At 35.7% G+C, this 13823-nt stretch overlaps 1 protein-coding gene and 1 long non-coding RNA gene across 5 annotated transcripts in view; one reads left to right on the forward strand and one right to left on the reverse strand.

Annotated features, from left to right (window-relative positions):
• The first annotated feature begins 208 nt into the window (after positions 1–208).
• LOC121241088 (UBP1-associated protein 2B-like) lies at positions 209–4474 on the forward strand. Of its 4 annotated transcripts, none has more exons than XM_041138697.1 (3): positions 209–1794; positions 3179–3216; positions 4211–4474. In XM_041138697.1, the coding sequence occupies exon 1, from the start codon at positions 296–298 to the stop codon at positions 1781–1783; it is 1488 nt and encodes a 495-aa protein (XP_040994631.1). In that variant the 5' UTR covers positions 209–295; the 3' UTR covers positions 1784–1794; positions 3179–3216; positions 4211–4474. The 4 variants fall into 4 exon arrangements, with proteins under 4 accessions (XP_040994631.1, XP_040994630.1, XP_040994629.1 ...); XM_041138696.1 differs by having other exon boundaries at positions 209–1783; XM_041138695.1 differs by lacking the exon at positions 3179–3216.
• The window catches only part of LOC121241091, a 36005-nt gene continuing 25884 nt past the window's right edge, over positions 3703–13823 (reverse strand). Inside the window, exon 2 of the long non-coding RNA XR_005935657.1 lies at positions 3703–3976. This is a non-coding gene — a long non-coding RNA (uncharacterized LOC121241091). The remainder of the gene's footprint in view (positions 3977–13823) is intronic.

The raw sequence follows: 13823 nt of genomic DNA on the forward strand, positions 1-13823 counted from the left end.
AATATATAATTTAACGTAGAAGTTTTTCTTGATATACAAAATTAATTTTTAAAAAATGTGATTTTAAAGATTAGAAAAATGAATGCTAGTGCTATAACGTAATAACGTATATGTATTTTGTAGTGCAGCTTCAAAGGTCTCAAGCCCAATATAATGAAATGGGCAGTAGAGGAATCCAGCCCGGTCCGACCCTTTAAAATCCACACGAGGGTTAGCGATAGGGTGAACACTCCAGTCTGTCCCCTCCCTTCTCAAACCCTAGATTTTAAGTAGGAAAACCCCTAATTTCTCCGCCATGGCCAAGAAGCGAAAGCTGCGATCTTCTGACCCCGAGCCCACCAAAGCCCCCGAAGCCGAACCGCAAGAAGGACAGTCACAAGAGGTACCTGTACCAGTTGAAGAGGAACAACTCCAGCCCAAGCCAGAGCCAAACCAGGATGGACACGCTCCCCAGGAGCAACAAGAGGACATGGCTGTTGATGATTCCAAAGAAGAGGAACATGAGGAGCCCTGGGAACATGAACAACAAGAAGTACGAGTTAAAGATGAGGTAGGAGAGCAAGAAGAGCACGAAAACCTAGATGCCTCCAAAGAAGCCCAACCCGTAACAGAAAATGGAACCGAGGTAAAGGAAGAAGAGGAGGAGGAGGAGGAGGAGGAGGAGGAAGTTGAGGAGGAAGAAGAAGAAGACGATGACGAGGAACCCGTGGAGAACCTTCTGGAGCCCTTCTCGAAGGAACAACTTCTAACCCTCGTCAAAAAGGCAGTGAACAAGCATCCGGACTTGATCGAAAGTGTGCGCGAGCTGGCTGACGCCGATCCGGCCCACCGCAAGATCTTTGTCCACGGACTCGGCTGGGACACCACGGCCGAAAACCTAATCTCCGTCTTTGGTAGGTACGGTGAGATCGAGGATTGCAAGGCCGTAACAGACCGCGTCTCCGGCAAATCCAAGGGCTACGCATTTATCCTTTTCAAGCACCGCAGCGGGGCCCGCAAGGCCCTCCGACAGCCTCAGAAGCAGATTGGCAATCGCACCACCTCATGCCAACTGGCCTCCTCCGGACCCGTCCCAGCCCCACCGCCTGTGACCCCTCCGGTCTCGGAGTACACCCAGCGGAAGATTTTTGTGAGCAATGTATCGGCCGAGGTCGATCCTAATAAGCTACTGGAATTCTTTAGGCAATATGGGGAGATTGAGGACGGTCCATTGGGGCTCGATAAGCAGACTGGGAAGCCTAAGGGTTTTGCGCTTTTCGTGTACAAGAACACAGATAGTGCGAAGAAGGCTTTGGAAGAGCCGCACAAGACCTTTGAGGGGCTTACTTTGCATTGTCAGAAGGCTATTGATGGTCCAAAGCCAAAGCATTATCACCAACAAGCACCCTTTCCTCATCATCACCAATCGCATTACCATTCGAGAAAGGAGAAGAATAAGTATTCCGCGCCCGGGGGGAGTGGGCCTGGCCATGGACATTTGATGGCACCGTCAGGCCCCGCGGTAGGCTTCAATCCGACACAGGGTCTGAACCCGGTGCTTGGTCAGGCCTTGACTACATTGCTTGCCACCCAGGGAGCTGGTTTGGGGCTTGGTAATCTGCTTGGTGGTCTCGGTGGCGCCCCTGTGAACCAGGCAGGACCACCGGCAGGATATGGGAATCAGCCTGGAGGGAGCTATGGGAACCAGCCGCTGATGCAGGGTGGATATCAGAACCCACAACTGGGCCAGAGCGGTGCTGTTAGACCTCATCCAGGCAGCGGTCCACCATACATGGGTCATTAGGTGAGTGTCAGGTATATTGGGTAGAATATCTTCTCCTTCACCTGTGCTACTTGATTTTTGTTATCTATTTAAGTTGACAATATATTGTGGATTTCGGTTTTGTGGTTGTGAAAATAGAGATTATAACAGCTTAAGCTGGTAATCTGGTATGTTGATGACATATATGGAAACGTAAAGTTGTGGGGCTGGTTTAACAACTTTTTTCCTCCAAAATAACTACTTGGTTGGGAACGTTAGATGTATTTTAATAAAATGAGCTTGTTGATATTTTTGAAATCATTTTTAATTGCATTTTAGAAATTCTAAAACGCACATGAAAATTATGCCCCCTTCCAACAGTTTGGAATCTTTGGATGTTATCCACTTCTTCATGTATTTATGACTTTCTAAATATAATAAGTAAGTTTTGATGATTTCTGGAGCTTTGTAAATTGTGCCTTTTGCCTGTCAAAATTTATTGGATGTGCTTGCTAGGTTCCTTTGATATCTTTAATTAGGATGTTGGATTCAATCTTTACTTTTAGTAATGTCAATTAGTATAGTCATGGCCCCCACATGAATGTAATACCCTGTGATACTTGCTTTAATTTATGCTATAAATGAGTTAGAAAGGTTCCTTGCATTGCTACGCTAGGCCAACTAGACCATATTTGATCTCAGCGTTGGTTCTGTTTAGTTTGGGGAATGTACCCATCGGACAATGCATTTATATATGTTGCCCTTCTGTTTCCTCAAGAATATGACTTCAGCTTTTACTAGCTGAGATTTTTGGGGGAGGTGGTGGAGGCTCTAGGAAAAATTGGTCCCTAGAAAGCAAAATTTTGTCCTCCAGACATTTGTTTCCTCCGCCTTAATGTGTCAGCTTTTGTTTTGTTTTTGGTTTGGTTTATCTTTCTTTTTTTGACAAGTAGTCTAGATTTTATAAACTCAATTCAACAGTGTAAGAGTCTTAGGCTTTTGTATGGATTTTTTTTAGTCATTCACACTCCAGGAGAACATGACTTCTTTTGGCATGTAAAATCCTTTTTTTTTTTCAAAGTACACCGGATGTATACTAGAAAGATGCATATCTAGATGGGCCAATTAAGATCATATGTGAAGCATATCACAGTCAGTGTGCATATTGAATATATATGGTTATCGTATAGTATTAGAAACACTATATCTCGCTTTTATAACTTGTAATTATACACTGCATGGTTACCTAGTCACACATGCAGAGAGAGAGAACTTATACTTTTGAACATGATACTTAATGCTTAATACCTATAGTGGTTTCTTGTATACATATAGTCATACATGTGGATAACTCAATCATATAGGTTCAGGTATGGCCCTCTTAATGGTTAACCCATGTCTTCATGTTGATTTAATATGTGGGCTGTGATTGTATAGGGTAAGGATGGAATGTGCTATAGCTTCTCTTCTGCAAGGTATGTGAGCACTTGTTCATTGTCCATGTGGTTTATGGGATGATAAGCCTAATAATAAGTGATATGGTCCCTTATGGAGCAATCAGGTGCTAGTTAGACCGAAGGTGCCTGACTAGCCTGATTTTTATTTATGGTATTTGGTTCTGTTTCTCACCCTAATTAATGTTTGTATTGTGATTATTAGTTAGCGATATGTCAAGTCATTTTAGTTGGTTACTTACTATTTAGTTTGTTTAGTTTTGATTATGCACAAATAAATGCTAGCATTCTGAGTCCTTTGGATGTCTTAAGGCCTTGCTCATTTTATTCATGCTTTAAGGTCTTGTCATAAATTTAGTTGTATCTTGTGTTCTGATTATTCCTTATTCTGGTATGGTTGACTTTATCTGCGAGGGATCTTCCACTTCAGGTCATTTTGTGGGGGTAAAAATTATTTAACATTGCAGAGGCCTATTGACCCATCATTTCTTGACTATTGATCTTTTCTTGTTTTCCAACCAGTATGGAGATTTGTGTCCTGCAGTTAACGCTACTTTACGCTTGCATTGAAACATGACTTGCATTAACTCTGCAAGTTGATCTATTTAGTCTTTTCACATTGATGAGATTTCTTCATTGTTCTCTAGATTTATACCTCACTAGAGATATGGCTCAAGATTGAGGTCCCATATCAGTCCTTAGCATATCTAGAAAACCAGCTTTATTTATTTATTTATTTTCCAGTATTTCTCACCTTATCTAACTCTTTTTTATTTCTCACCTATTTGATTCTTGATGTTACATAACTTTTCTGTTTGATTTGTGTGGTATCACCTTTAACTCCATTTCATTTTATCACTCTGTTCCCACGATTGCATTTCAGCTATTATCAAACCATTGTTCATTAATGGATTCTAAATCATGTCATTGTGGTACTTCATTTTATGTCATCTGCCACTGTAAATAGTTGGTTTTTGAATTTAGTGTTTTTATGCTTTATGTATTCATTGTGCAGATCCCCTCCTAGATGCATCAAATATTTAGTTTTGGACTCTGGTGATTCTTCTGAAGTTCAAGGCACTCTTGCAAACGACGTCTTTAAATTTGTGCTGAAAAGTTATTATTTGCCTACTATAAAGACCAGAATCTCAAACTTGTATTTTCTTTCAATTTTAGTACTTTCCACCACTTCACGTATTTTCAAAAAAAATGTAGTACGATTGGTTCCGATATCTTCTTAAAAAGTGTTGGGATACTGGCATAACTTTGAGGCAGAGAACATCCCGTCTCCATGATTTTAAGTTTGTCACTAAACAATGTTTTTTTTCCCCATTATCGTTTCCTTGTATTGACAACTTTTTGCATTTGTGGTTACTTTCCTCTTGACATCATAAACATCTTTTGGTTACTTGATGAATCCTATGTGGTTTGGAAGACATTCTTTGATATTTTTATTTTTCTTAGTTTGAAGTTTTCTTAAGAATTTATGATTGCTTCCATAATAAAAAGTGTGGAAACATCTTTTGGTTACTTGATGAATCCTACGTGGTTTGGAAGACGTTCTTTGATATTTTTGTCTTTAATTTGAGGTTTTTTTAAGCTTTTATGATTCCATCCTTGTCTTTTTTGTGGGTCATCATATATTGCAAGTCGTGTTTTATTCTTTTGAAGATGTTTTCTTGAAAATGGTTCGATGCGACTGCTCTGTATGTGATTGTATTGGGTATTGTGAAGCCAGGAAGTGCAATTTGGATTTATATCAGGTAATCAACATTTCAGTAAATTTTATGTTCTCTTTTCTCCTTTTCTGTGCAGTGGAAGTAGCTCCAGTTGCAAGCATTCGACCCTAATCTATTATTTTCCCCTCATGTGCTTTATGTTCGCCTTTTGTTTTTGTTTTTTTTTTCCTTCATCTCTCAGACAATGATCAATTGTATCATTGGTGCTTTACTACCTTGATAATTTTCAAATACCTTAAATTGAAATTAAATGAATTTTACAAAGGTCAGTGACCATTCTTTTTTAATTATCCAACCTCATTCGAGTTTAAGAGTCTAGATAACTTGGGAATGCGGTTTGAGCAAAAATTATAATCACATTATGATGGATTCATCACCCTACGATCAATGAATTCTTGCTCATTGTTTTTGTGCTCCCATAAAAAATGGGGTTGAGAGTGAGGTGGGTTATGACCCATTGAATTTGCTGCATCTTAATGAATTTATCCCATTCTTTTTTATGATGTTCAAGAGATACCATTCGGGTATCCAAGATCAAGTTTTTGCCCACCTTCGGACCAAAAAGAAAGTCCTGAAAGTTCTCATAGCTGCCATAGGGTGAATGAGCAGTATTTTTCCCTGTGATATCATTTTACAAGTCATATGGCAAATACTTTCTGTCGGCCATTACATATGCATAGCATTCTGGATATATGAAACTCTGTTCTGATCTGAGAGGGATGGCTTGGCTTGTACAAGGCATTGAACCTTGGCAAGAAGTTAGTGGAGGGGATGGGTCTGTAGCATTGATGTTCTGACTCTAAGCATTCTACTGATGGATTAGCCAACTTCTATGATCTACTACCGAGGTGAGTAGCAAAATCCTGCTGTTGCTCTAGGTGGTGGTCAAGATTAGCGTGTTGCTTTTGAGTGTATTCTTCTGGAATTGGCTGTTGAATTTTGAAAACAGATACCCAGGTAGAACTTGAGTCAGAGCATCTTGTGATGTAGAACTTCTTGAAACAGATTGTTCCCATATTAAAAGTGGGACTCATTTTACTTTTGTAGTCCCAGGGAAGAAGTGAAATAAATTAATTAGTATAAGCTGATCAGTCACGTAAATTTCCTGGTGTGGTGGTGTCATGCCCTGGTAGTTTTAATGCTTTCGAATGGTTTTTACTTGGTGTTGCGGATTTTAGGGCATTCACTTCTCTGGTCCATCGGAGTCTGCTGGGTGGGTTTCTCAATGATAAATCCCCATCGCAAGGTAGGATTTTAGTTCCATGCAGTTGTTTTTGTTCTCTCTTTTATTTTTCCCCCTTGGAAAGGTATTTTCTGTTTTGCTTGTTCTTTTGTCTCCCGCCTTGTATGTTGAATAGTCTATGGGAACTTACCGTTCTGAAGGTTCACAATTATTACTTGTTTCATAATATTTGTTACTTGTTCTTTTCATTTGTTTATTATTTTTATTTATTTATTTTGTTTTGACTGTTTTAATGTTTAAAAAGTTTTTTTTTTTTTTGGGCAAATTTTTTAGTTTGTTGTGTTCTGTTGACTGTTAATAAGTTTTGCCATTCCATCGCATTTTTATGTCTTTGTTATTTTTATAACGTTTTGGTCGTATCGTCAATATTTTATTATTATCTTTTGGGCTTTCTTAAATAGTTTTTGCCTTCTGAAAGTTTTTTTTTTTTATTTTTTATTTTTTTTCTAATTAAATTTTAATGGAGTGACTGACGAGGAATAGGGATACTTATGTTGACACATGCACTTTATTTGTCATTGTTTGATCGTGCTGTCAGATGGATGAAGGGACTAAATTTGAGTAGTAATGTTAGGTAAAGTCTAACGTAGTTTCGGACGAGTCTTTATAAAAAAAAATTAGATTTTATTAATCAAGAATATTTTTTTATTTTTATTTTTCTAACGTGACGTTTACTTTTTTAACGAAGGCATGTCTATGTGGTATTTGGTACGGAATGCAACCAATAAAATTGTGCCCCTTCCATGGACATTTAGGGCTTTCAACATGTTGAATGTCTTTTAAGTTATAATTAATACAACTCATTTCGACTTTAGTCCGACGGGTTATGTTACTCCTTACTCCACATTACATACTATGCATATTTTAATTTTTTGTTTAAATTTTACTTATCATCCATATATCACAGAAACAAAAAAAATTTAAAAGAGGCATGGTGTGTGGGATGTCAAATTGAATTATTCTTAGTCTGATAAGACATCATTTGGTCAGTCATGTTGGACTACTAGGATCACTTTTGCTGGACTACTGTAACAAGTCCAGTAAATAACCATTTGTTGTTTTCGTATACAACTTGCATGTTGCAAAGTATTTCTTTATATTTGCATTACATTTCACAAGAATATATCTCTAGTAAAGATTTCTTCTCGTTCATGTTCTTAATAAATTTTTCACCCCATTGAAAATATGTAAATCAAAAGATATTTTAACATATCTGGATCACTTTTAAAAAAACTTTTATAAAATTCATCTTTAAAAGTTTCTAAGGAAAATTAATAAATTCCCAAAGAGATCTTAAGGGATTCTCAAATTAAAAATTCTATATATTTAAAAATTAATGAAGTGGTTATCGACATTTTACATTTAAAAAGAAATTTTCATTTACTTATTGTTTTATAGTTTTAATGGCGTCTTTCGTCACCATCAATAGAAATTTTGACATCAATAAAAAATTAGCCATGTGCCGTCAGTCATGCAAGCTCAGGCTAATCCTTATAATATTGTTTTTGAAAACGATATAGCTAGAAAAGTTAAAAAATGCTTAGATTTTTTAAAAGAATCCGTAGGGCACAGCCAACCCCGTGACAATATAGTTTCTCCATTGTTAAGTGATGTGTTTGGAGATGATTCTAAAAATCCACGACATTATAAAATGAACCAATGCAAGTTGTGTGAACATATAAACAATGAGTATATATAAATAAAGAGTAGTAATAGGATGCTGCCCAGCAGTCAATAAAGAGTAGTATTAGGATGCTGTCCAGCAATGATTATTGGGCATGTCTTTTATTATAAATTTGTCTTTTTATTTTTATATTTTTTAAACATATTTAAATATTTTTAAAGAATAAAAAAAATATACAAATACACTATAAGTTACTTTCTTAATTTTTAAGTAAAAAAATAAATAAATACATAAGCGGTCAAGTTGAGAGGTAAACTCAAGCGACATATTAATATTTTTCATAAATAATGAGCTACAATGAATAAATAGTGAATAGTGGAGTCAAATGTCACCGATAATTGATTTACTGTACATTCCATAATTGATATGAATTACGATCACCCGACAAGCTCATATTTCATCCATCATCAACAAATTCCAATAATTGATTTAAAATAATTTCCATAAGGAAAAAACCTTCAATTTGGTGATTGTGTCAAACCCAAAATAACGCCAACTAATTAATCTTTTTCCATATGAAGCTTCCTGCACTATATCTGAAAATAAGTAAACCGGGTACTTGGAGTAAACCAGATAATTGGAGTGATAGTGCAGGAGAATTAACAAAAGAAATGAAAAGAAGATCAGATAACTGGAATTAATTAAAATAATAAAAGCAGGACTAGATAACTGGAATCAGATGGAGATAATAAGTATAAAGAGAATATGATTATAAGTAGAAATAGTCGTTTAATCAAAATAACTTACAAAATAAAAGCAGAACCAGATAGCTAGAATCAGATGGAGATAATAAGTATAAAGAGAAGATGATTTTGTAAGTAGAAATAATCATTTATTCAAAATAACTTACAAAATGTACCAAGAAGTTGGATGATGAACAAATGCTATCAAAGAGAGATGGAAGAAATGGGAGAAAAGGAAGATGATCCTCTTCTGAAGCTAGGTTCCCTTTTTATAGATCAAGGAGGTGCATTTACAATTATTTCAACAGTAGTGAACATTAGTGAATAGTAAATACAAGTACAATGAACAGTAGTGAACAATAAAATTGACTTCTTTTACTATTCATTTGACTGCAGGAAAGTTACTAAAAAACAAAAGTTAAATCAGAAGGAATCGCTGTTTTTATAAGAAACATCGGCGGGAATCAGTGAGTTTTCAGTAGTAGTGAACAGTAAAATCTCAGTGTTGTACCAACGTCAATAACTTCATCATTTCTGGATCAATCACTGGATAGCCTTGGGATGGTTTTTGGATCATGTCCAAATATGTTATCATAAGGATCAGTATTATCAACAAAGGCTTTAGAGGATGCCTCAAACTCATCATCAGAATTGTGATTGTCATCCTGAAGGGACTTCTTCAATAAATAAATCAAATTTTTTTTGTTGAGTCTTTGGAGAACAGACTTCTTCTTAGACTTAGAAGATTTATTTGATTTATTAGATGTAGTGGAGGAAGTAGCATGTTTAATAATCTATTTAGTAGAGGTAGTGGCCTGAGTAATTGGGTATCCGGGTAGGAAACATTGTTTAACAGCAAGGAATTCCTCAATACTTTTGAGATCTGGAGTAGTTTGAGGAAAATCTCTGACGACATTATCAATGACATCCTGTGTGTGGGGATATCTGTCCCATCATTTGACGAACCAATAACGGACTAGTATATCTCCATTCCGCTCTTAACTCCATTTTAAGATCCAATGAATCTTGTATTTTTTGTAAAAATGGAGGAAGTAGGGGAATTTCTGATTATAATGATCAATTTTGAAAATAGTGGTAAGACACTTAATGAACTTTTGAAGGTTATCAGTAAAGACTTCAGGAATATGGTCAAATTGGTGCTACCATATCAGGAACCAAAGATGGAAATTAGTCTTGAATTTCTTGTCAAAATTAAGAAACCAAGAGTGTGTCATCTCTGGAGTCTGGAACAACATAAACTTGAACCAGGCATCGATGTAGTCGAAGTAACAGTAAACAATATCAGAATGAGGGAGTTTTTTTGTAGAATCTGGATGGGTTCCCCATTTTTCTTCAGTAACAATGTTCAAGATGTAGGCATTGTGATAGATTAATTTGGTTTTATCAATCTTATCATAGATGGGTTTAATAATAAGGGATTCTGCTTGGAAAAAGATAGCAAAGTAGTATTGAAGGTTTTTTGCAGGATTCTCGAGAATCCAGTGAAAACTAGAGGTGAAATTACTAGAAGCAGTTTTAAAAGGATCTGTATACATAAACCTATTTGGTTCTACAAAAAACAAATTCTGAGTAAAAAGCTTCTTGATATAATTGGTTTTTGATGTAGGAAAATATAGGGTGGAGGTAATAGGTTTACCATATGGATCATAGGGTGTAGTAAGAGCAGTACAGTAGAAAATGAAGCAGGTTTAATAGTAGGGATTCTACCAAGAGTAGTAAACCTATTAGCAATATTAAAGGGAGTAGCAGGCTCATTTTTAATGAGCTTTATGTCAGGAATTGGGGGAGGAGTGACAATCTTCTTCTCCTTGTATTTTTTCTTGCTCATGATTGCTGCAAGAATTCACGAGTAAGAAAATCAGGAATAGAATTTTGATATCCTTTAATATATTCAATATCAAAATCAAATATACTTAAAGTAGTTTGCCATCTGGCAAAAGTATGTTGAGTCATCTGTTTCAACAATTTTGAAAAAAACAGAAGTAGGAATAACAAGACAAGGAAGAGTTTTAACATGTGTCTTGATCTATTTAATAAAATTAGTATGAATTTCAATCCAAGGGCAAGGGTTGGAATGTAGTCGCTCAAAGAGTGGACGATATTGTTTTCTCATATCATTGTAGAATTCTACAACATAGTTGAAAGAATAAAAAAATCTTTGTAACTGGATTTTATTAAGAATAACATCAGGGAATTTGTCAGCAAATTCAATAGCACGGCTAATAGGTCAAATTTTGCTTTCAGAAATATCATAACCAAGAAATCTAATTTTGGTTTGAAACAATTTGATTCTCTTAGCAACGACAACAAGATCATTTTGTCTAATAATATATAGAAACGAATTCAAATGTTTCTAGTATTCGTCAATAGACTTTGAGTAAATAAGAACATAATCAATGTAAACAACAAAGAAATTGGTGAATGGATTAAAAATATCATTCATAATATTTTGAAATTCACTAAGGACATTTCTGAGTCCAAAAGACATTACATTCCACTCATGATGTCTAAATGGGGTAGTAAAGATAATTTTATATCTATCTGATTCACTAATCTAAATTTGCCAAAATCATGATTTCAAATCAAAATTGGAGAACACTACAATGCGACTAAGCCTATGAATCAAATCATTCTTATTGGGGATAAGATACCTAATCTGTCACAAGAAGGGTGGGATAGCGACGTACATACCTGTCCTTTTTTTTTCATTTTCTTTTTTCTAATAATATGCGATCGACATGGACATGACACACGTGTATTCTAAATTTCTGATCTAATAAAGGGAACACCTTATAAACATTCTATTCGAATATTCATCCATAAAAGACTCTCAGAGTCCATAAGTTCACAAAAACATAACTCATCATCCATAAACGTAACTATTCTAGTTAGGGAAGGTCCTAAGCTTCTATGTAATGTCCCAATAGAAGGCCCAAACCACATGGCATATACTCTAAAAGGACTAGTCAATTATACAATTGGAGCCCCATTAAAACCTTATAAAGAACAAGAACTTCTCTTTTCCAAACAATGTGGAATCCCATACACCACCTACCCTTATCTATATCATATGGGGTATCACAATCTACCCCCCCTTAAATTCCTGACGTCCCTTAAATTCCTGATGTCCTTGTCGGGCCTATCTATTGTAGGTGGCACGGCTCAAGTCTCCATATTTCTGGTTGGGATAGGCTTAATACCATTTGTAACGTCCTAATAGAATACCCAAATCATATGGTCTATACTCCAAAAAGACTAGTCAATGATACAATTGGAGCCCATTAGAACCTTATTGGTATGAACCCGGGGGACTAGAATCCCTTGAACCCACAATCAATTTGAAAACTCCCCAAGAAAGTCAAAATCAAGTCAATAGATGGAGAATCTAGACCCGAAGAGAACTTGTTTCAAGAACCTAGATTATATTAAAATCTAGACCGGTTGAAAACCCCGTCTCAAGAACCCAGATTACAAAGGAGGAACGCCACAAAGGTTGTGATTTACCTTTGATAAGTTCAAAAGTTCAATTAAGAACAAGAGGAGTAAATCTCAATTTACAATGAATAAATTTATCAAATTTCATAAACTTCTTAAAATGAGGCAATAAAGAGTATTTAAACCAAAATCTAATTAAAACCCTAGCCAAAACAAAGCCCCAACTTCTAAAAATACCCCTGAGTGAATAGTATCACGGCTACAGTATGGCGCTATAGTAACTAGGCTACAGTACTTTTGAAACCCTAGTTTGCTACAGTACTTCTTAAAACCTTAGTTCAACAAAATAATAAATTTTCCAACATGTCCTTGAATAGACCCTCCTTAAGTCCTTCTCATAATTAAACCCAATAATTCTAAACTAATAAAATAAGTCATTTAAATGAATTAAACAAGTTGAAACCCTTCAAGAGCCCAAAGCCTTTAAGTCTTGTCATTGCCTTCTTCCATAGCTTATCAAATGAATCAATATTGGATCTTCATCCTTCAAGCCCATCTTGAATGTTGGACTCTTGCTAAACTCGTCTCAAGTGGATTGCATCAATCCTTGCATTACCTCCTTGATCTTCTTGGCTCTTGATTTTGTAATTGACCCATCTAAAAGTTGCAAAGGATCTTTAAGACTAGGCCCACCTTGGTTCCCATCACTTATAAAGAGCAAGAACTTCTCATTCCCAAGCAATGTGGGATATCATACACCACCTACTCTTATCCATATCATATGGGGTATCACATTCTGCCTCTCCCTCTGCAGTAATGCCTTGCTCCCCAGCCTCATCATTACCTAGACGTTTAAAACATTTAAAACAAAAGTGAGTCAAATACTCTGTAAGTAGTACAACATGCAGTGAACATACTAGGCATCTATTCTTTTCTTTTGAAAATACATATACATAAATATTTAGCTAATTCTTGACAATGCTTTCATGCATAACAGTTTAAGGAATAAACCATACTTTCATACATAAACATTTTAAGAAATAACTATGCTTTTATGTATAAACATTTTAAGAAATAACCATGCTTTCATGTTTCACTTTCTTCGGCCGGTACACACTATTACGCCACGTGTGTTGGGGTTAACGGTCTTTCTTTGGACTTGTATTCCGCCCATGGCCATAGATTGGGAATCCCTTTCAGTCAATGGGCAACACTGGGTGCACTACTAGTACTATTTACCCGGCATTGCATTCTGCCCATTCCTTTGATACACTTTTCATTCATATGGCTGTTACGTATTTTCATACAATAAAGACATTCATTCATTCAGTCATTTCTTTCTTTCATTCATGTCAGTCCTTTCTTTTTAGTCCTTTTCATTTAACAGTTCATTCATAGAAGAACATCATTTAAAAGTATGAGCTTAAACATCATTTTTCATGGCATCCATAAAATATCAGTTCATAGGGATATTTAACGTCAATTCATAGGGACATTTTAAAACATTTTCTTCGCGTCATTTAAAGCATGAGTTCATAAATACATTTTAAAACTCATTTAAAGTATCACTTGAAGCATAAGGCATAAGACATTCATTTCCTTTTCTTTGCAATCAAAACATTTTCATCATTTTTCTTACTCCGATGCACATGCATTTTTATGAATAAGATACATTTTCATGCTATACTACATATAGGAATAATAAATAAGTTTATTGAGAGAGCATGTATGGAAATCTCATGACTTAGAACCTACGTGCATGCATTACCTGATACACATACACACAATTATAATCAATAGGGTACTTAATAAGGACTATCAAG

This window comes from Juglans microcarpa x Juglans regia, chromosome 7S (assembly GCF_004785595.1).
Source record: "Juglans microcarpa x Juglans regia isolate MS1-56 chromosome 7S, Jm3101_v1.0, whole genome shotgun sequence".
Taxonomy (NCBI): domain Eukaryota; kingdom Viridiplantae; phylum Streptophyta; class Magnoliopsida; order Fagales; family Juglandaceae; genus Juglans; species Juglans microcarpa x Juglans regia.